The 21,677-nt window shown below is 42.9% G+C and overlaps 1 protein-coding gene across 2 annotated transcripts in view; it reads right to left on the reverse strand.

Moving 5' to 3' along the window:
- The window catches only part of INTS10 (integrator complex subunit 10), a 66,532-nt gene extending 45,929 nt beyond the window's left edge, over positions 1–20,603 (reverse strand). For both annotated transcript variants that reach the window (XM_075861542.1, XM_075861533.1), the window contains exons 1-4: positions 20,388–20,603; positions 16,530–16,597; positions 9,557–9,660; positions 8,671–8,810 (exon numbers count right to left, since the gene is read on the reverse strand). In XM_075861542.1, coding sequence (XP_075717657.1) covers positions 8,671–8,810; positions 9,557–9,660; positions 16,530–16,597; positions 20,388–20,516 — 441 coding nt within the window. In that variant the 5' untranslated portion in view covers positions 20,517–20,603. The remainder of the gene's footprint in view (positions 1–8,670; positions 8,811–9,556; positions 9,661–16,529; positions 16,598–20,387) is intronic.
- Between the last annotated feature and the right edge of the window lie 1,074 nt (positions 20,604–21,677).

The following is a 21,677-nucleotide window of genomic DNA, read 5'->3' on the forward strand; positions in this document are numbered from 1 at the left end:
GGGGGCATGGCTTACCAAAAAGGGGTAGCCATCGTGGCCTGACAAATGTATAGAAATTTACGCCACTGGCGTAAAGTATAGCGAAAAACTATGCCAGCTCCTAGCTGGCGTAGATTTTACTCTGTGGGGCTTATGTATGCTAACCTCACCTCCCCTCCGGGTCCCATCAGCATGGCGTGGCTCATGCAACTTACTGACGCTGGGCAGCGTCAGGACATCGTAATTGATGCAGCACCCAGGATGCAGAGTTGATTAGATCATTTATTACATTTTCCTCAGTAATGTTTCCCATCATGCACCTGTCCAGTTGCCTATTAACAGCATTAACCCGTTAGTGACCGCCAATACGCCTTTTAACGGCGGCCACTAACGGGCTTTATTCTGATGCATATGCCTTTTTACGGCACTGCATCAGGATAAAGTAAACAGAGCAGGGAGCGTCAAATCTCCCTGCTCTGCCGGGTGAGATCGATATTAGTATCGATCTCACCCGTTTAACCCTTCAGATGCGGTGCGCAATAGCGTGCACAACATCTGAGTGGTTTTGGAGAGAGGGAGGGAGCTCCCTCTCTCTCCCACCGACACCCGGCGATACGATCGCCGAGTGTCTGTGTCTCCAATGGCAGCCGGGGGCCTAATAAAGGCCCCCAGGTCTGCCTGGAGCGAATGCCTGCTAGATCATGCCTCTGGCATGACCTAGCAGATGCCTGTCCGTTTTAAACGGACAGGCAGTAATACACGGCAATACAAAAGTATTGCAGTGTATTACAATAGCGATCGGAGAATCGCATATTAAAGTCCCCTAGTGGGACTAGTAAAAAAGTAAAAAAAAAGTTTAATAAAGTTAATTTAAAAAAAAAAATTTGAAAAAAAATGAAAAACCCAGCTTTTCCCCTTACAAAATGCTTTACTATTAAAAAAAACAAAAGTAAAAAAAGTTACGCATATTTGGTATCGCCGCGTCCGTAACGACCGCGACTATAAATGTATTACATTATTTAACCCGCACGGTGAACGCCGTAAAAAATGTAATAAAAAACTATGGAAAAATTGATGTTTTCTGTGAATCCTGACGTAAAAAAAATGTGATAAAAAGTGATCAAAAAGTCGCATCTACTCAAAAATGGTACCAATAAAAACTACAAGTCTTCCCGCAAAAAAAAAGCCCTCATACAACCGCATCGGCGAAAAAATAAAAACGTTACGGCTCTTCAAATATGGAGACACAAAAACAAATAATTTTGAAAAAAAAGCGTTTTTACTGTGTAAAAGTAGTAAAACATACAAAAACTATACAAATTTGGTATTGTTGCAATCGTAACAACCCGCTGAATAAAGTTATTGTGTTATTTATATCACACGGTAAACGCCGTTGATTTAAGACACGAAAAAGAGTGGCGAAATTTCAGGTTTTTTTCTATTCCCCCCCCAAAAAAAAGTTAATAAAAGTTAATCAATAAATAATATGTCCCCCAAAATGGTGCTATTAAACAGTACAACTTGTCCCGCAAAAAACAAGACTTTATACAGCTATGTCGACGCAAAAATAAAAAAGTTATAGCTCTTGGAATGTGACGATGGAAAAACGTAAAAAATGGCCTGGTCATTAAGGTCTAAAATAGGCTGGTCATTAAGGGGTTAAAGTCTCCTGTAAATATTTTGTATTTCATATCATCCTCTATTATCCAATTAAAGAACTCATTGTGTAAATTGTGGCTGTATTTGTGAGTTATCCACTCCCTTCTGGTCCTCAGCTGTGTCATGTGACCAGCAATAGGACTCTCCAACTGCCACAGCGTCTCATGTGTAGACACAGCGTCAGTTTCTCTATTCATTGCTATCACAGCCTCGATGCGAGTCTTATAGGAATGAATGGAGAAACCGACTTCCTGTCCACACGAGGCGCTGCGGCAGTTGGAGAGTCCTATTGCTGGTCACATGACACAGCGGAGGACCAGAGGGGAGTGGGTAACTCACAAATACAGCCACCGATAACCGCTCTTGCACAAGGTCGGTCCGTGAAAAATAGTGTGTCGGCCGGATTTTTAGCGGCCCGACCACGGTACAGATGAACGGGACTCCTGGCATCATAGAAATTTATAATGCTAGGAGTCTCTGCCTCCCCACGGAACTGCTGTTCCGTACTGTATCATTTTGTTCAGTACAGAACATCAGTTCTGTGGGGAGGCAGGGACTCCTAGCATCATAAATGTCTATGATGCCAGGAGTCCTGTTCACCTGTACCGTGGTTGGGCCAAGAAATCCGGCCGACACACGAACCGTTTTTCACGGCCTGATCTTGGTTGTGTGCCAGAACCTTAAGAAAATTACCTTCACCACAATTTAAAGAATATGCCTCTCTAATGTGCCAGAGAATAAAACATTTTATGGAAGTGCTTCTTTAACCCCTTAGTGACTAGCCTATTTTGGGCCCTAATGACAAGGCTATTTTTTTGGGGGCTTTTTCTAAAGTCGCATTCAAAGAGCTATAACTTTTTTTTCTTCTGTTGACGTAGCTGTATGAGGACTTGTTTTTTGTGGGATTAGTTGTACTTTTTAATGACACCATTTTGGGGTAGATATCATTTTTCAATTAACTATTATAAACTTTGTTTTTGGGCGGGGGAATAGAAAAAAAAAACATGAAATTCTGCCATTGTTCTATGCGTTTTAAAATCACATTGTTCACTGTACGGCGTAAATAACACGTTACCTTTATTCTATGGGTCGGTACGATTACGACGATACCACATATGTAGAGGTTTTTTTATGTTTTACTACTTTTGCACAATAAAAACTCTTTTGAACTAAAATTATTTATTTTTGCATAGTTTATTCCCCAAAAATTTATTTTTCCGTCAATGTAGTGATATGAGGGCTTGTTTTTTGCGGGATGAGATGTAGTTTTGATTGACACTGTTTTGGGGTACGTGAGACTTATTGATTACCTTTTATTATGACTTTTTTGGGGGACAAATAGCAATTTCGCCTTTTTTTTTTTTTACTGTGTTCACCTTGCGGTTTAAATTACATATTAACTTTATTGTTTGGGTCATTACGGTCACAGCGATACCATATATGTGTACTTTTATTTCTTTTTTACATTTTTAGGTAGTGCAATGTATTAGAAAAAAACAAAAAACAAAGACAGATGGATCTTCATGTCCCCTAGTGGAACTTAGACAACAAGTGGAAAAATATATATTTTTTTTTTTTAAAACATAATAAAAGCTTCAAGTAATAAAATAAAACACTAAGGCCTCATTCACACGGCAGGGTTTCCCGGCCGGGTGCCGGCCGTTCATAAATCGGCCGGCACCTGGCTGCATTAGGAATGATAGACCCCTAATGTGGCTATTCACAAGACCGATTTTTTGACGGCCGGGAAATCCGGCCGTCAAAATATAGGACATGCTCTATCTTTGCCCGGGCACCCGGCTCCCATAGAAGTCTATGGGGCCGGGTAATACACGGCCATCACCGGAATCTGTTCCGAGTGATGGCCGGGTTTCCCGGCGCTTGCGCTCTATCTCCTCCTCCTCACAGCGCAGAGTGCATGTGAGGCGGAGGAGTTGATGCCATTCTGACGAATGGCATCGCTGTACACTGTGTTGCAGGGCCGGGGTGTACAGCAGGTGGAGGGAGCGCTGCGCTGGCTCCCTTCCCCTGCTTGTTAAAAGCACCCTGGCCCGGCGACACCTTCGATGGCGCCGCTAGTAGCAGCAGCTGCTGCTGCGGCTGCTACTACTGCAGCGACGCCACTATAGCAGAGCAGGGAGGTATCTCCCCGCTCTGCTATGTGCTAGCCGCACTTTAGCTCCTTGAAGGAGCGGAATCCCCGTGTTTTCGGGGATTCCGCTCCTGGACAGAGCGCTTGATGTCTCTGTCCATATCTGGGCAGTGACATCAGGGGAAACTCCTGAAGCGGAATCCCCGAACACATGGGGATTCCCCTTCAGGAGCTGCCGCTGATGTCACTGTCCGGATCTGCCCGGCCCGGCACGGATGCATAACTTTATGCAAACCGGCCGGGCAAAATGGCCGATTTTACCGGCCGACACTCGGGCTCGGGAACGACCCGGTCGTGTGAATCCCGCCTAATGCCCTTTTCCCTTATCAAGTCCTCTATTATTGAAAATAATAAACCATACATATTTGATATCGCTGCGACCGTAACGGCCTGAACTATAAAAATATTATGGTATTTACTCCACGCGGTGAACGGCGTAAAAAACGACACCAGAATTTCAGTTTTTTGGTCACTTTGCAAATATTGCACCTACAAATATTAGAATAAAAAGTGATCAAAAAGTCGCATGTATCCAAAAATGGTACCTAAAAAAACTATAGCTCATATCGCAAAAAACAAGCCGTCATACAGCTCCGTTGACTAAAAAATTGAAACGTTCTGGTTCTCACAACTTGGCAACAGAAAAAAATATATATTCTTTTTACAAATGTAATTTTATTGTGCAAAAAGCTGTAAAACATTAAAAAAAGTGCTATAAATTAGGTATCGCCGGAATCGTACGGACCCGCAGAATGAAGTTAACAAGTAGTTCATAACGCATGGTGAACGTTGTATAAGAAAAAAAAAAAACTGCCAGAATTGCAGTTTTTTGGTCACCTGACTTCCCAAAAAAAGAGGATTAAAAGTGATCAAAAAGTCGCAGGTACCCCAAAATAGAGCCAATAAAAGCTCCAGCTTGTCCCGCAAAAAAACAGCCCTTATACCACTACGTCTAACAAAAAATTTAATTTGTTAAGGCTCCAATAAGTCAGGAAATAAAAACATATGCAGTTGTGCAGGTCCGAGGGGAACATTTCTTCTGTTTCAAGAGGCGATTTATCAAGGCACTAAAATTAAGGAACCAGGAAGGGGAGGGCCCAAACATATCTCCTGGAGGCGAGGGTGCCCGGATTATACCAGGACAACACTTCCCAGCAAAATTCCCCAAACTGCAAATGTGCGGAGTGTGGACCAAAAGGGGATAAGAAAGGACATTTATCAGTGCGACACTGGCCTGTGCAGAAAGGATTGTGTCACAGCGTAACACACATATAATGGGTAAAAAAAACAATAAAATAATCCATATACCACCTGGCTATGCCTCTGATGTACGCTGCCCAGCTTACATGTACCCCCACATTATAAACTAAAATACCAGTAATACTCCAAACAAAAACTACTACCAAGCAAAATCGACGATGCAAAAGCCAAATGGCGATCCCTCCCCTCGGAACCCTACAGCGTCCCCATACAGCCGTTTACTTCCACATATATGGCATCGCCATACCCGGGAGAACTCGTTTAACAATTTTTGGGGTGTGTCTCCCCAGTGGCACAAGTTGGGCACGACATATTTCCCACTGAAATGGCATATCTAGGGAAAAATGAAAATTTTTACTTTGCACCATCTGCAGCGCAATCATTTATGTAAAAGACCTGTGGGGTGAAAATGCTCACTACACCTCTTAATAAATGCCTTGAGGGGTGCTGTTTAAAAAATGGGGTCACTTCTCAGGGGTTTCCTATATTATGTCACATCAGAGCCACTGCAATTGTGAACCAATAATTTGTAAATCGCCCAATTAGGCCTCAATTTCGTATGGTACTCTTTTACTCCTAAGCTCTGTCAAACGTCCAGGCAAAATATTAGGTTCACATGTAGGGCGTTTCTAAAACCGGGAAACACAGCATAATAACTAGAGAGCGGTCTTGTTATAGTGGCACAAGCTGGGCACCACATATTGGCATATCTAGGGAAAAAAAATATCACATTTTCACTCTGCACCATCGAGTGCACACTAATTTCTGCAAGACACATGCGAGGTTAACATGCTCACTACACCCCTAGGTGAATACCTTGAGGGGTGTAGTTTCCAAAATGAGGTCACTTCTGGGGGGGTTTCCACTGTTTTGATCCCACAGGGGCTTTGCAAATGCGACATAGCGACCAGAAACCAATCCAGCAAAATCTGTGCCCCAAAAGCCAAATGGCTCTCCTTCCCTTCTGAGCCTTTGCTGTGTGCCCAAACAGCAGTTTATGACCACATATGGGGTATTGCCGTACTCGGAAAAATTGCTTTACAAATGTTGCGGTGCTTTTTTCCCTTTATTTGTTGAGAAAATTAAAAATATTGAGCTAAAGCTGTGTCTTATTGAAGAAAAGGGATTGTTTTTATTTTCACTGCCCAATTCTAATAAATTCTATGAAACATCTGTGGGGTCACTATAAATGCTCACTATACCTCTAGATGAATTCCTCAAGGGGTGTAGTTTCCCAAATGGAGTAACTTGTGGGGGGTTTCCACTGTTTTGGTCCCTCGGGCTTTGTAAATGTGACATGGCCTCCGCAAACCATTCCTGCTAAATTTGAGTACCAAAAGCCAAATAGCGCTCTTTTCCTTCTGAGCCCTGCCGTGTCTCCAAACAGCCGTTTATGACCACATGTGGGGTATTGTTTTACTCGGAAGAAATAACTTTACAAATGTTGCGGTGCTTTTTCCGCTTTAGTCCTTGTGGAAATGAGAAAAAAATTGCTAAACCTACATTTTCTTTGAAAAAAAAAAACAAAAAGAAGATTTTAATTTTCACAGCCTACTTCCAATAATTTCTGCAAATCACCTGTGGGGTCAAAATGCTCACTATACCCCTAGATAATTTCCTTGAGGGGTGTAGTTTCCCAAATGCGGTCACTTTTTGGGGATTTCCACTGTTTTGGCACCGCAATAGCCCTTCAAACCGGACATGGTGCCTAAAATATATTCTAATAAAAAGAAGGCCCCAAAATCCTCTAGGTGTTCCTTTGCTTCTGCGTTCTGTGCTTCAGTCCATTAGCACACTAGGACCACATGTTGGATATTTACTAAAGCTGCAAACGCTGGGCAATAAATATCGAGTTGAATTTCTCTGGTAAAACTTAGTGTTACAAAAATAAATGTAAAAAAAATTGATTCAAAATTAATTTCTGAAAAAAATAAATAAAAAATAGAAATTTGGACATTTCACAGCTACTTTGCTTTAATTCCTGTGAAACGTTTAAAGGGTTAAGAAACTTTGTAAATGCTGTCTTGCATACTTTGATGATTGAAGTTTTTAAAATGGGGTGACTTATTGGGGGTTTCTAATATTTAAAGCCCTCAAAGCCACTTCACAACAGAACTGGACCCTGTAAAAATAGCCTTTTGAAATTTTCTTGAAAATGTGAGAAATTGCTGCTAAAGTTCTAAGCCTTGTGACGTCATAGAAAAATAAAAGACCGTTCAAAAAACGATGTCAATCTAATGTAGACATATGGGGGATGTTAGTTAGCAACAATTTTGTGAGGTATAACTGCCTAACTTACAAGCAGATGCATTTAAATTTAGAAAATACTGAATGTACCAAGAAAATTTTAATAGTAACAAAGTCCAATGTGTCACTAGAAAATCTCAGAATCGCTTGGATAGGTAAAAGCATTCCGAAGTTACTGCACACACGGTCTACACTTTACCTATTACTTCTCTCAACAACTTTCTTCCTACTGTAAGGCCCGGGAACCATAGTTGAGCAAGCAATTTACGGAAGTACAGCGGAAGCGGTGCCTCTACTTTTCACACAAATCCTTAATTGCCACGTGCCCAAGAAATCAATTTTAAAATAGTATCCCCATGGTATTGAGTCCAGACTTCCCTTTATAAATGGTACCCTTCTGGCGCTGACAATTGTTGGCCCTGTGGCGCCGCTGGTGGTTCCATAACCCATATAAAGTGGAGTTGCCCCTGGTTCCAGGAGATCGCTATGATACAGAGGATAGGGGATCTCATTGCTCAATCAGAGGATGCATCTGTACGTTATGCAAACATGTGGTCCCATTGGACCACTTTCCTTTCCTCCTCCACATACTTCACACTGATGAGCGGAGGATGTCCCCTCTCTTGCTTGTGTTTCACATGCTGTGTATTGCTACTAGCAGTCCCACCATCACTATACATATACACCCCATATGGGCAGCCGTCTACTCTTTACCTGCAATGAATCTAGGGGTTGGAGTCCAGGTTCACCATGCCCCCGCCTCCCCGTCTATCTTGTGTGTCTTTCTTTTTCACTCTAGGTGATGTCCCACATCTTATGATTGCATCTCAACAACTGTTGGAGTATATCCTACCATGTTGGGATTGAGGCAAGAACTTCCCGCTCCCTACGGATAACAGTATTATGAATAAACCGTATGGTAGCAGTTGAGTACTCTCTCCTATAGATAGGATGTGGTTCTCGCCTTTCTGATGGAGGTCTGTTCCTCTGCGGTTTATTCTTGGACTTCTTTTTCTATATGTCTATTGTTTATATGACATCACGTTTTGAAAATAAATAAAACGTTGAATTTAAAAAAATAAAATAAAAATTAAATGGATTATGTTCCAATTTAAATGTATGAATGGTTATAATTTGCGCTTTACATAGCTTTCATAATAATCACCCATTGTCCATGCAAAAAAGCTGATCAATGTACTTCTGCTTTAATCGAATCCGCGTAAAAAAAACAAAAAACGCTCATATAACATACAATAGATGTAATAGTCTAAATGTCCATGTAAGGCTTGGAAGGATTTCTGGGGCTCGTTGATCATTCATTTTTTTGTCAAAAAATAGTAATGTGCAAATTACCCTAATGTAAATCTCCTTACCCCATGTTGTACTACAGTTTCAGGAAAACGTCTCAACAGTAGCAGCAGCATTTCTGCCCGTTCCAGTGTATTAAAACATTGTTCTGTAGCTTTCAATAGCATTTCACATTGTACACGACCAGGAAGAGCCTCAAACAGGCCTGGAATATAGAAATCGTAAACAGATTTAACACAACCATGTAGTGTGTGGACTCGTGTCATATCATTATCTGCTTATTTTACGGAAAGGAGTAGGATATGTGAATCCTTATTAGGAGAAAGCAGCATGTTAAGTGACTGATGCCGTATAGGGAGGCACACCGGGTGCATGTAGGTCCGTAATATAGACCCGTAAGGACTGTGTGCCATCGTATGCATGGACTCTTACACAAGGCAAGCTTTGATCTCACTACCGCTGCAATGCTCTATTATTGGAATTACTCCCATTTGTAACACGAGCCATCCTAACAAGTGCTTACTATGCAATTTCACAATATATTGTTAAGCTAATATGTAATAAACATATTTCCAACATTCTACAGTTTACATTTTATAATCCTTTGCTTTACTAATCTTGTTTAGCTTTTTAATTATATACTTTATTCTCTGTTCAGACAGATGGAAATCAGATGACCATTACACAGTAAAATCTAAGGCTCTGTTCACATCTGCGCTCGTATTTCCGTTATTCTGTTCCGCCATAGGAACAGAAAAAAAATAACGGAAGTGCCTGATCCATCGCATGACAGACACCAATGGAATCCATTGACTTTAATGGGTCCTGTCAAGATCACGTCGTTTTTCCCGGCATGTTTACCGGATAGGCGAACAGAGCCTCCAACGCAGATATAAACTCAGCTTAATCTGTTACGTCACATCCACCCATATGTTCCAGATAGCTTCTTACCTCTTAAAAATTGTGTTTGCTTATCCTGTAAATCATTCCGAAGTGCAGCCGTAATCACATTAATTTCCCTCCAAACCACAGGTTGGTCCGAAAAGTTCACAAACCTTAAAAATAGCGTAATCGTAAACATCTGTCAAATTCTTTAAGAAAGTACATCTCAAACAAATGAGATTACATTTTAATAATTTACATAGTAAATAAATCACTTCGTAGAAAAAAATTGGAACTGCACTGAACCTATTGACATGCCCACTAAAAAAGACCACGCACTCTTGACATAGCATGGTCAATAAGACTGAATCGTGCACCCGAAGTACACCCGATATGTTTTTTTACCAGCTCTGCTTTCTGTCTTCACATACATAGCGCTCAATAAGCAGTCATGTCATGCTGCTGGATACAACACAGCTCTCCTCAGAGACATGGAGTCAGTCATCAGTTTGTCATCATCTTTTTGTCACAGTAGTTTAGTCAGTGTAAGTTAGGCAGTTTTATGTAAAAACATTAAAAAGTTCTGTATTATACATATACAGTATACATTTACTGTAAAAAAAAATAATAAAAATGGCCCACAGAATGCGAGTGAAGTTAGATCCGCTTTTGCTGCGTCCTCCTCAACGGACACCGAGAAACCTCCTCTCAGTCGCAGGTGGGTTAGCGTTTAGGTTACACCTGCACCTAATTGGTAGCCCCAAATCACCTACACCCCCCATGTACCGGACTCTACGATTGCTGCTGGGGTCCAGGTACAGAAATATCATTTTTCCAGCGGTTCTTTTCTGACAGCCTTGTTGGAAAAATTGTTGAGCAGACAGATCTTTGTGCTCAATAATTTATTGCTGCGAACCCCAGTACTTTCTATGCCAGGCCATACAAATGGCATCCCACCAATACAGCAGAAATGCTGCAATACTTGGGATTGGTTCTGAATATGGGCCTAACTAAGAGGTTATCAATGAGCTGAGAGAAGGATGTGTTCTACCACTGCCCCTTATATCACAGTACAGTGCCCAGGGCTCAATTTGAGGCAATTGAAAAATGTATCCACTGCAACAATAATTCCCAGTGCACCCCCCACCGCACAGGATGACCCCAATTTCAACCAACTCTTCAAAATTAGACCCCTTATTTCTTATTTGGCCCAAAAATGTTCCACTTCATATACCCCTAGAAGAGAAACGGTCATTGACGAGTTCATGGTGCATTTCAAGGGGAGGGTGAAATTCAAGCAATATTTGCCCAACAAGTGTGCCAGGTATGGCTTTAAAATTCATAAGTTGAGTGTCAGAGTCAGGCTACATGCACACTTTTAAAATTTTTGAGGGAAGGGACAGTCACATTGAGCCCTTCAAAACTGTCCCCCCGTCCTGACCACAACTGGGAAGATTGTGTGAGATCTCCTGCACCCACTGTTTGATCAGAGGTACCACCTGTACCTTCACAATGGGAACACGAGTGTACCCTTGTTCAAGTGCCTGGCAAAGCAAAAACTGTGGCGTGTGGGACGGTCCGCAAAAGTCAAAAGCACCTACCAAAGACCCTTCTGAGCCAAACCCTGCAGCTTGGGTAGAGCAGGGTGCTCCAAAGCAAAAGGGTCCTTTTTAAAATTCAGGGACAAGAAGGATGTCCTAATGATGCAACCTGCTCCCTTGTTCCTGTGCGTGGTGCAACATCCACCACCACGTAACAGCCTGTGGACATCCAGGCATATAATAAATTTAAAGGGGGAGTGGATCTATCTGACCAGATGCTCAAACCGTACAATGCCTTGCGGAAATCCAAAATTTGGTACAAACAACTGGCGGTGTACTTTATCCAAATGGCATTGTGCAATTCCTTTGTCATCTACAGGAGAACTGGTCATGATGGAACGAACATACCTGGAATTAGGGATGCACAATGCATCGAAACTTCGATACCATGGACCCTCAAACGGTTCAATACCGTTAGTTCATGTATTTCGATACGAAGCTGTGCGGCCGCACAGCTCAGTATAGTAACACATGAATGTATGAGAGCGGGGCTGCGGGTGTGTAACACAGTCATTGCCCTGCTCCTAAGAAGTGCGGGCGGTCAGCATGAGGTGATGCGACCAGCGCTGCACTAATGAGCGGCGGCACTGAAGACAGGACATGGCGAGCGCACAGCAAAACACCCCCCACGTTCTATCTTCGGTGCCTGCCCCGCCGCTCATTAGTGCTGCTCCGGCCGCATTACCTCATGCTGACCGCAGGCGCGCACTTGTCAGGAGCGGGGCAATGGCTGTATTACACAGCCACAATCCCGCTGTAACGGCGGAGATCAGAGAAACCACTGATCTCCGCCGCTATTCCCCTGAATGCTGCGATCAAAGCGGACCACCACTGCAGCATTCAGGGGAAACAGAGAAGGGGGGATGCCCTTTGAATCGCGTCATGGGGAATCCCTGTGACACGATCGAGGGACACACCATATATGGGCAAACAGCCCAGGGTCCATTGAAGGACCCCAGGGCTGTCTGACCATATTTTCTGTTAGGGCATACTTAGGTGTGTCCGAACAACTGCCTGTGTACGATCAGTACACCGACTAATGTACTGTAATATAGATATATGCCAGTACATTAAAATTTAAAAATAAAAAAGTAAAAAAATAAATAAATGTAATGATAAACACACACACAAAAAAGTCTCTATACATAAAATATACACATTCGGCATCGTCGCGACCGTAATAACACATTTATAGCGTCATTCATGTTTACACGGTTATAAAATTAAATAAAAACTGCTTTCTTTCAATTATTAATGTGAGGCATGAGGTATTATGAACTTTGAACCTCCATGTTCCTCACATTAATAGTAATTAACCCCATCATGTGCCTCACACATTAACCCAATGTTGTCCATTATGACTGAGGAACATGATGGGGTTAATTACTATTAATGTGAGGCACGTGGAGGTTCAAAATTCATTACACCTCGTGCTTCACATCAGAAAATGGAAGAACTTTTTTTTAAATTATTATTGTTGGCAAAAGTATCGTTTTGGTATCGAAATCGCAATACTACACGAAGTATCGGTATCGAAGTCCAAATTCTGGTATCGTGACAAACCTACCTGGAATACCAAGAGAAGGAAATAAAATCCCTTCTCTTTAGTAACGTGGCAGAAGTTGGAGAAAGTTCCACCTCTGCAAGTGATGTCCTCAGGATAGTTCCAGGGCAGCACTTTCCTGGTGAAGTGCCGCGCACACAGAAGAAACGCCGACCCAGAAAAGGTGTCGTGTCTGTGCCAGAAGAGGCATAAGAAAAGACACGACATATCAGTGCAACACCGGTTTCTCCCACCCCAGACTCTGTATGAAGGACTGCTTCCGCATATACCACACATCTCTGGAGTACTAAAAAAAAAAATTTTCATCCACCCCTTTCAATTGCCATTACCGTTTCAACATTTAAAAAATGTAACATCCCCCATAACAAAACTATTTGTAATATGGTGTAGTATCTGCACAATTTTTTAGCCCTATGCAAACATGACGTGTGCCCAAAAATCATTAAAGTATAATAAAGTCTCAAAATCCTTGTGGTGTTCCCTACCATATGTCCAGCAGCAGCCTATTAGGGCCAATTTGGGGGTATTTCTAAACTCAAAAGAAATAGACCAATAAATGTTGAGGAGCTTTTCTTCACTTGCATGCTCTGTGACTGAAAAATCTGTCCTATAAATGAAGCATTTGTGAAAAAAATGTAAATGTTATATGTTACGCCAGATGTCCACAAGATTCCGCAAAAAAACGTTGGGGATATAAAAGTGATCACACCCCTAGATAACTTCTTGGAGGGGTGTCATTTTCGAAATTGGGTCATTTCTGGGGGTTTCCCATCGTTCCACCACCTCCAGTGCTCTTCCAAAGTGGATACGTGCATAAAAATTAATTCCTACCAAATTTTTGAAAAAATGACTATTTTCTAAACCATTGTGATATACCCAAACAGTGTCTACTATCTTTTGACCACATTTTTAACCCTTTTTGTCAAAGGGTAAAACAAAAAATAATAACATTTATACAATACACTGCATATATATTCCATGTTGGAGTTAAAAGTAGAAAATAATGATTTTTAGCATTTTTTTTGCCATTCTTGACGGTTTTTAATTCGAAAATAAAAACCATATTGACCTAAATTTGACATCAAAAGTAAGTAAAATACGTGAAGAAAAAAAAAGTGTCAGAATTACTAAGATATGTAAAACCATCAACGACTTATTCTCAGATAAAGTGACACATACCAGATTTAAAAAATCTGGCTTCGTCCTAAAGCTCTAAAATGGCTAGGGGTTAAAATGAATTGGTTAGAAGGGAACCTGTCACAGTGTAAAAACAGTCCTATTTGCGGGCATCAGGTTATAGAATAAGATGAGCTGTGCAGATTGATATATATAGCTTTGTGGGAAAATATTCAGAAGAACTTGTAATATATTGATCTAAACCTGTGCTGATCAGTGATTGACAACGTTCCCTGTATAAACGTTCATAGAGATAGCTGTCAATCATTGACTGGCACCGCCCACTGGACAGAATGAGTAGAGGTTTAGATCAATTACAAGTTCTACTAACTCTTTTCCTACAAAACAATATACCCAGCTCCTCCTGCTCTAGAGCATGCTGCCCACAGGCTGCATTTTTAACCTGGCAGGTTCCCTTTAAGGCCCCATGCCTACGTGTTGAATTTGCCGCAGAAAATTCTGTAGCAAAGCTTACCCAGATTCTGCAGGTAATTACGGGCGAAAGTCTGCACCAAAATTATTTTTTATTTGGTGCAGAGTTTCGAACGGATTTTCCAGGGGATAAAAAGATTTTTAAAAAAACGACCATACTCCCCTCCTCTGATGCTTCGTATTGAAGAGTCCCTGCTCCCCTAGCTGGTCCCTGTGCAGCTGGCCTCATGCAGTCTGTGAATAGTTGCAGCTGGTGCTAGCAGGGACTCTTCGCTATGGGAGCGTGAGGAGAATCGTCTTTTTTATTTTTTTAAAGTGGAAAATGTTTTTTTGTTCTACTTGTGAATTTCCCCACAGCAGAAGTCGCAACGTTTGGTATTCGTTGCAGATTTTCACTTTCCTATTTGACTCAATGGGAAAATCTGCAACTAATATGCAATCTTTTAAAAAATCTCCACCGCAGGTCAATTTCTGCACAAAAATTTTCCACAGCGTGTGAATGAGATTTTTTAAATTGTATTACTGTAGCAGCAAAAGTGAATACACTGCAGATTTTTCACTGGCAAATCCCAACAGAAATTGCGCTACATGTGCCTTAGAGGTAGAAAGTGATTCATACACATTATCCCTTACTGTAAATTACAAAACCCCCACCGATCACTAGAACAAAGCAGCAAAAGCGTTCGGGTGAGTGCTGTGCCGCTTAGTTTCTGATCTGCTTTAATCGGAAAGCCGCTGTACGGACTCAATAGAAAGTCAATGAGCCCATACACCGCTACATCGGCTTTCTGAAAAAAGCCCACCAGAAACTAAGCGGCTCAGCGTTCACCCGAGCGCTTCTGCCGCTTCGTTCTAGCGAGACGTCAGAAGTTTGTTGAAGGTTTAGTTGCCCTTTAGGGTAGGAACACACACAACGTAAAATACTGCGGATTTATTTCAGAAAATCCGCAGCGTATTACAGTAGCAGCAGTGTGGGTGAGATTTCAACAAATCTCGTCCCCACACTGCGGTAAATATCCGCCAAAAAAACCTCACATAAATTGACCTGCGGTGCGGTTACTTCAACCGCAGGACGTCAATTAATTCTGCAGATACGCAACTATTATGTTGCGGGTTTAACCATTGAAGTCAATGGGGTGCTTAAACCCGCAACAAAGTAGTGTGTGTTGCGATATTTGCGGCGGAATCACAGCGATGCGCTGCAAAGATCTCAAGTAAAAAAATAAAAATAAAGTTATACTTACCCAGAGTTCCCTGCTCCTTCTCTAGTCCAGCCTCCCTGGATGACGTTGCAGGCCATGTGACTGCTGCGGCTAATCACAGGGAGGCCGGAGCGGACGTCAGAGGAGGGAGGGGGTAAGTACGTACGATCATTTAGGCGGATACGCATTGTATCCGCACTGAATACGCGATGTGTGTTCCTACCCTTAAGAAGAGTTCTGTAACCATTAACCTAATCTGCGCAGTTTTACATCAATGATCCTATTAGGGACAGTTCACACAGTTTTTATTGGCGCGCATTTTCACTTGGAAACCATGTCAGAGTCCACGCTAAAAAACTGCTGAAATCAACCCTAATTTATTTCAATGAGAGGCAGCGGCGGGTTTTTTCCCCAAGGTGGCTTACGGCCGCTCGTGGGTTTCCACCTCTGACCCTCCATTGAGATCAATGGGAGGCAAAACTAACCCACGGCGCTAGTTTCTAAATGTTTTTCGCCCACTGTCCTTGCATTAGATTAAATCGTCGCAAGTGAAAAACGCCACGAAAAAAAAAAAAAGCACTGGCAGTTCGAAATCTGACTCAAAATCCCTGAAAGGAATTCTGAGGCAGACATTTTTTTTGCCTACAAAATACTCTGTGTGAACAGTGCCTTATAGGAAATAATGTGTTTCTAAGGCCTCATGCACACGACCGCATTGGTATCGCGGTCCTCAAATCCACGGGTCTGTAACGATCCATCGTACCGCAAAAAAAACCTTGCTGTGCATCTGTGTGTCATCCGGACTCACGGATCGACAACAATTCGCAATTGTCCTGAGTTTTTGTGGTCCGCAATTGCGACCCCCACACCGATCCGTGTAAATCACGGTTGTGTGCATGGGGCCATAGAAAAGAACGGGTCCACAACTTATCAGAAAAATGTGGATAAACTGCGGCCGCAAAACTACGGTCGTGTGCATGAGGCCTAATCTAATTTAAAAAACGAAAATATCCAGCACAATATTTGCTTTGCCACTATAAATACGATTGATAATGTTGATGACTTACATATCGTACAATAGTCTTCCAGCTGAAGCCGTTCGCTCCGCATTTCTTTCAATATTGTACATCTCATACTAAAGGGAAAAAAAACCATAGAAGTGAGATAGTCACATATGTAAAACCTAGACAAGATCAATGTTAACGGACAACACATTTTACTGAAAATCCTCAGCAGAACGGACATGCTGCGGTACGAAAAATACGCACCGCAGGGCAATTTCTGGTCGGAAATTTTACGCAGCCTCTGTATGAGATTTGTTGGATCTCACCCACTTTGCTGCTACTGTATTCTGCTGCGTATTTCCATCCGCAATTCTGGACAGAAAATACGCAGCAATTCCGCTACGTGTGGACAAGCCCTAATGGGAAGATTCTCATGCAACAGAATTTACACCTGGGAAGTAAAGCCTGAGGGAACCCGAGTGCTCGTGTGTCCCAAAGGAGAACATTGCACAGTAATGTAATAATATATGCGATATTAGAAAAAAACACATACCGTATCATGTTTATAGAACCCCTGCTAATGCATTCTGTCGAGTGTTCGCCAGGCAAATTAGCGCACTAATGCTGTGCTATTTTCTCCGGCAAAAACAACGGAATCTATGACATAGGCTCCTAACAGATGTGAACAGAGTCTTGTGTGCTTCAATGGAGTCACTGGAAATCACATGCATATCGCAATGAGCTCTAATATTTTCCCTTTTTAACCGAAGAAAGGGTTTCCCCCTCAAAATGACAGAAAATGTAATGCAATTTTACGCATGTAATATCGCATATCAGTACATTGCACTTATCACGTGATTTTCTGGTGCAAGATCGCATTGCATGAGATAAGTAAATGTGGAGCCCTATCATCATAAATATAGATTAACACTTACCTAACTTATTAAAGGGGTTCTCAAGGAATGTAAAGTGTAGCTAAACGTTCGACAAACTTCTGACATATAGTGAAATGTCAGAAGGCTGGATTGGTGGGGGTCCGAGCACGGAGACCCCCCACCAATCGCTAGAACGGATCTTGACCGGTTTCCGTATTAGGCCTCCGGTTGCCATTGCAGCCACCGGAACCCCGGCAATTTCATTGCTGGGGTTCCGATGAGCTGCAAACACCTTAAGTGCAGCGATCGCGTTTGACGGCTGCACTTAAGGGGTTAATGGCGGGGATCGAAGCTAATTTCGGTCCCCGCCGTTACAGTCGGATGTCAGCTGTAAGATACAGCTGAGATCCGATGATGATGGCACCGGCTCAGCTTCTGAGCCGGTGCCAAACATTTGGCGTATGGGTACGGCAAAATGCGGGAAGTCAATGCTTTCCATGGCGTACCCATACGGCAAATGTCGGGAAGGGGTTAAGGGTATGTTCACACGATCTCTTTTCAGACGGCTCCAATACGTCGACAAACATCTGAACATTGCTGCAATGGGTCTTACGATGTTCTGTGCAGACGAGCTGTCATTTTACGTGTCGCTGTCAAAATACAGCGCGTAAAAGGACGGCTCGTAAAAAGAAGTGCAGGTCACTTCTTGGGACGTTTTTGGAGCCGTTTTCTCATAGACTCTATTGAAAACAGCTCCAAAAACGGCCGTAAAAAACGCAGCGAAAAACGCGAGTTGCTCAAAAAACGTCTGAAAATCAGGAGCTGTTTTCCCTTGAAAACAGCTCTGTATTTTCAGACGTATTTTGTTAATCGTGTGAACATACCCTAACATTACAAATCTATACAAGTAAATGGGATGAGTGGCAGTACCAGGTATGAACAAGATGCTGTGCCTGCGTAAATCATGAAGGGGACAGCTGGAGCCTGTTAATTGTGGCAATCAAAAAGGGCCCCAGACTAAGGCTAGATTAACACAGGCGTTGCGCATCTCGGATGCGAAAAACGGCCATTTTCCACGTCCGAGGTGCATCCGTGCTCTGCGGGACGAAAGATCATGCATCCCCCATAGACTAGAGTCTATGGGGGATGCGTGAAAAAAATAAGACATGTCCTATTTCCTCACGGACCCTTCACACGGTCCGTTGAAACAACGGCCATGTGAACGGCCACATTGAAGTATATAGGTCCGTGCGACAGCGGCCGTCACACGGACGTTTAACACTCTCGCCTGAATAAGGCCTAAGACTTCGTTCACATCTGCACCGGGACTCCGTTCATGAGATCCGTCGGGGCTTCCCATCAGGGGAACCCATGAACAGAATCCAAACTGAAACCATAGGTTTCCATTTGCATCACCATTGATTTCAATGGTGACAGATCCGGTGCAAATGGTCTCCATTTGTCCCCGTTGTGTAAGGGTTACGTTGTTTTGACGTAATGAATAGCGCAGTTGACTACGGTATAGATTCCATCAAAACGACGGAAACCCTTACACAACGGAGACAAACAAACCATTTGCACCAGATCCATCACCATTGAAATCAATGGTGATGCGAACGGGAACCTACGATTACCGTTTTTTTCAGTTTGGATTCCATTCATTGGTTCCCGACGGAAAGCTCAGATGAAACCCATGAACGGAGTCCCGACGCAGATGTGAACGAAGCCTTAGGCCGGGCTCCCAGTGATCAAACATTTATGGCCTATCCAGAGGAAAGGGCATTCATGTAAAAGTCCCAGAGAACACCTTTATGGCTCTGTTCACATCACGTTTGGCCCATACACTTGGGCTATGTATAGATTGTTGGGCGTAGTTCCTCTTTTGTCAAAACAAGTATACAGTTGTTATACTTTCAGTATACATTTGAATAGCGTACCAGGTTATTAGAGGGGGTACTCCCAGAATTGACAATTATCACCTATAGATGTAATAGGCAGGGCTTCACAAACACTGTCTCACTTTACACTTTTTTCCCCATCTTCCTCCATTATTTACATATCGGTGCCCGTTATATTTGGCGCCCGATATGTAAATAAGCCCCTGAACTGTCAATGGGGCGTTTCTACCTAACTAAACGGCAAGGGGGCGTGATGTGATGTCAGACACTGTCCAATCACCAGGCTTGCGCTGTGTTCCCTCCCCCGAGAACACGCACAGACAGAGAGCAAGCCGCCCGGACACTGTCCGTAGCAGATTGGACAGTGTCAGAGCGAAGACATCACGCCCCCTTGCCATTTAGTTAGATAGAAACGCCCCATTGACAGTTCAGGGGCTTATTTACATATCAGGCGCCAAATATAACGGCACCAATATGTAAATAACGGAGGAAGATACGAAAAAAGTGTAAAGTGAGACAGTGTTTGTGAAGCCCCCTGCCTATTACATGCTGCACATGTATGGGCAGGTGAAAGGTTCTCCAAGTGTGGTCCCACCGCCAGGTCCCCAAATGATCACTAGAATGAAGGTCCCTGGTTATTTGTAGAGGGCTTTTAATACATGTATTCCACCTTACGGACTAACATCTAGCCTCTAGAACTGCATACGTGTTATATATTTAAAGTTAGAATTTGGGAGATTTAGAAAAACGGTCCTTGCTGCCTATAGCAACCAATCACAGTGCAGCTTTCATTTCTTATAGTGCTCTTGAAAAATGAAAGCTGTTGTGCGATTGTTCGCTACGGGCAACAGACGGTTTGACAGTACATAAATCTCCCAAATAGTCTTGCCACGACCAAGTGCCCTACTACTAGCGCTAAATAACGTGCCATGCTCTGCCCAGCACAATTCGTCCGTTCATGATCTGTATGGCGGGAGGACTCTAGAGGGGCTGCACGTATCCTTTGAAAGCATTCATTCAAATGTCCTGAGGAGCTTGATCTCTCCTCTCGAGTTATGAAGGCGGCGACGCTCACAAGCCTCGCTGGGATTTGTAGTTCTACACTCGCCACAAGCTTGTAACCGGTCAGACTGCGGGACATTGCTAACCTGGATATTAAAGTCCTGCGGGTACAGGGTGCGGGCAGTGATCAGCCAAGCCCGGGCTGCGCAAGTGTCCTCCATTACGAGCTCTCGCGCCCTCCGCACAAGGAAATCACAATCCCCGAGTCCCGCCATATTCGGGACCAGATGCGGCGAACACTTATTACGTTATCAATGGGCGCCGCTCCGCGCATGCGCGCCCTATAGCGTTGCTTCTTTGGCGACGCGAATTTTTTCCCTAACTGCTATCACTATGGCAACTGGTGCTTTGATGTCACGCCCACTTTAAAGCCGCTGCGTTCTTTTTTTTTCCAGACTCCCGCTTTTGTATTTTGAACCGGACAGGAGAAGTGAGACATGGACTGCGATTGTATGCTATAGGCAGTTGGGACATTTATGTTTTGCTATGAAAAAATAATATAATGAAAAAAAATAATAACATAAAAATAATGAAAAATATTTGATTGCAGATAGATTTCTTTAGGCTAGGGCTCCGCAATGACACAGCCCAAGAGTCATAGTCATTAAAATTATGGAGTAACTCCGACCGGAAAAGGAACGACCTTTTCACCTTGACAAATCATGTAGGCCTCTTCGCAAGGCTTGTAAGGTCACTTGGAGACGATGGTTGGAGAAGACGCTTATGACGGACAGGTTGTGGACAGCCTTGTCAGTATTTTTACGCCATATTTGCTTTACCAATCAATGAGATGTAATCTATTTTTCAAATTTTTTTTTCTATGTAACTCGAGCATAAAACCGTTTGTACGTTCTTTTTACAAGCAATATAGTTAGATAAGGGAGTTACCATAACAATAAATTAACCCCTTCCCACACCTTGACGTAACTGCACGTCCGGGTCAGCAATAACTTCGCACACCTAGACGTGCAGTTACGTCTGCACTTTAAAAGTTAACCGCTGCGCTGTATCACTGTACAAGGGCTCATTCACACGAGCATGAATCCCGTCCATCAACGCACAACACACGGCCCCATCGATTTCAATGGGACTATTCACACATGCGTGAGTTTTCATGCAGCGAGAGTCCGTTGTGTGAAACTCACTGCATGTCCTATATTGGTGCGTTTAGACGCACCTAGCCGTCCATTGAAGTCAATAGGAGCGTGAAAATCACGCACCGCACACGGATGCACATCCGTGTGCTGTCTGTGTTTTACATATTAACTATATTGAAAGAAAAAAAGTGCTTGCGAGTGCGTGAAAAACACATGCTACTCGCAAAGCACACTGATGCAAAACGCAACGCACACGGACAGATTTTCCGCGCGTAAATC

This window comes from Rhinoderma darwinii, chromosome 1 (assembly GCF_050947455.1).
Source record: "Rhinoderma darwinii isolate aRhiDar2 chromosome 1, aRhiDar2.hap1, whole genome shotgun sequence".
Taxonomy (NCBI): Eukaryota; Metazoa; Chordata; class Amphibia; order Anura; family Rhinodermatidae; genus Rhinoderma; species Rhinoderma darwinii.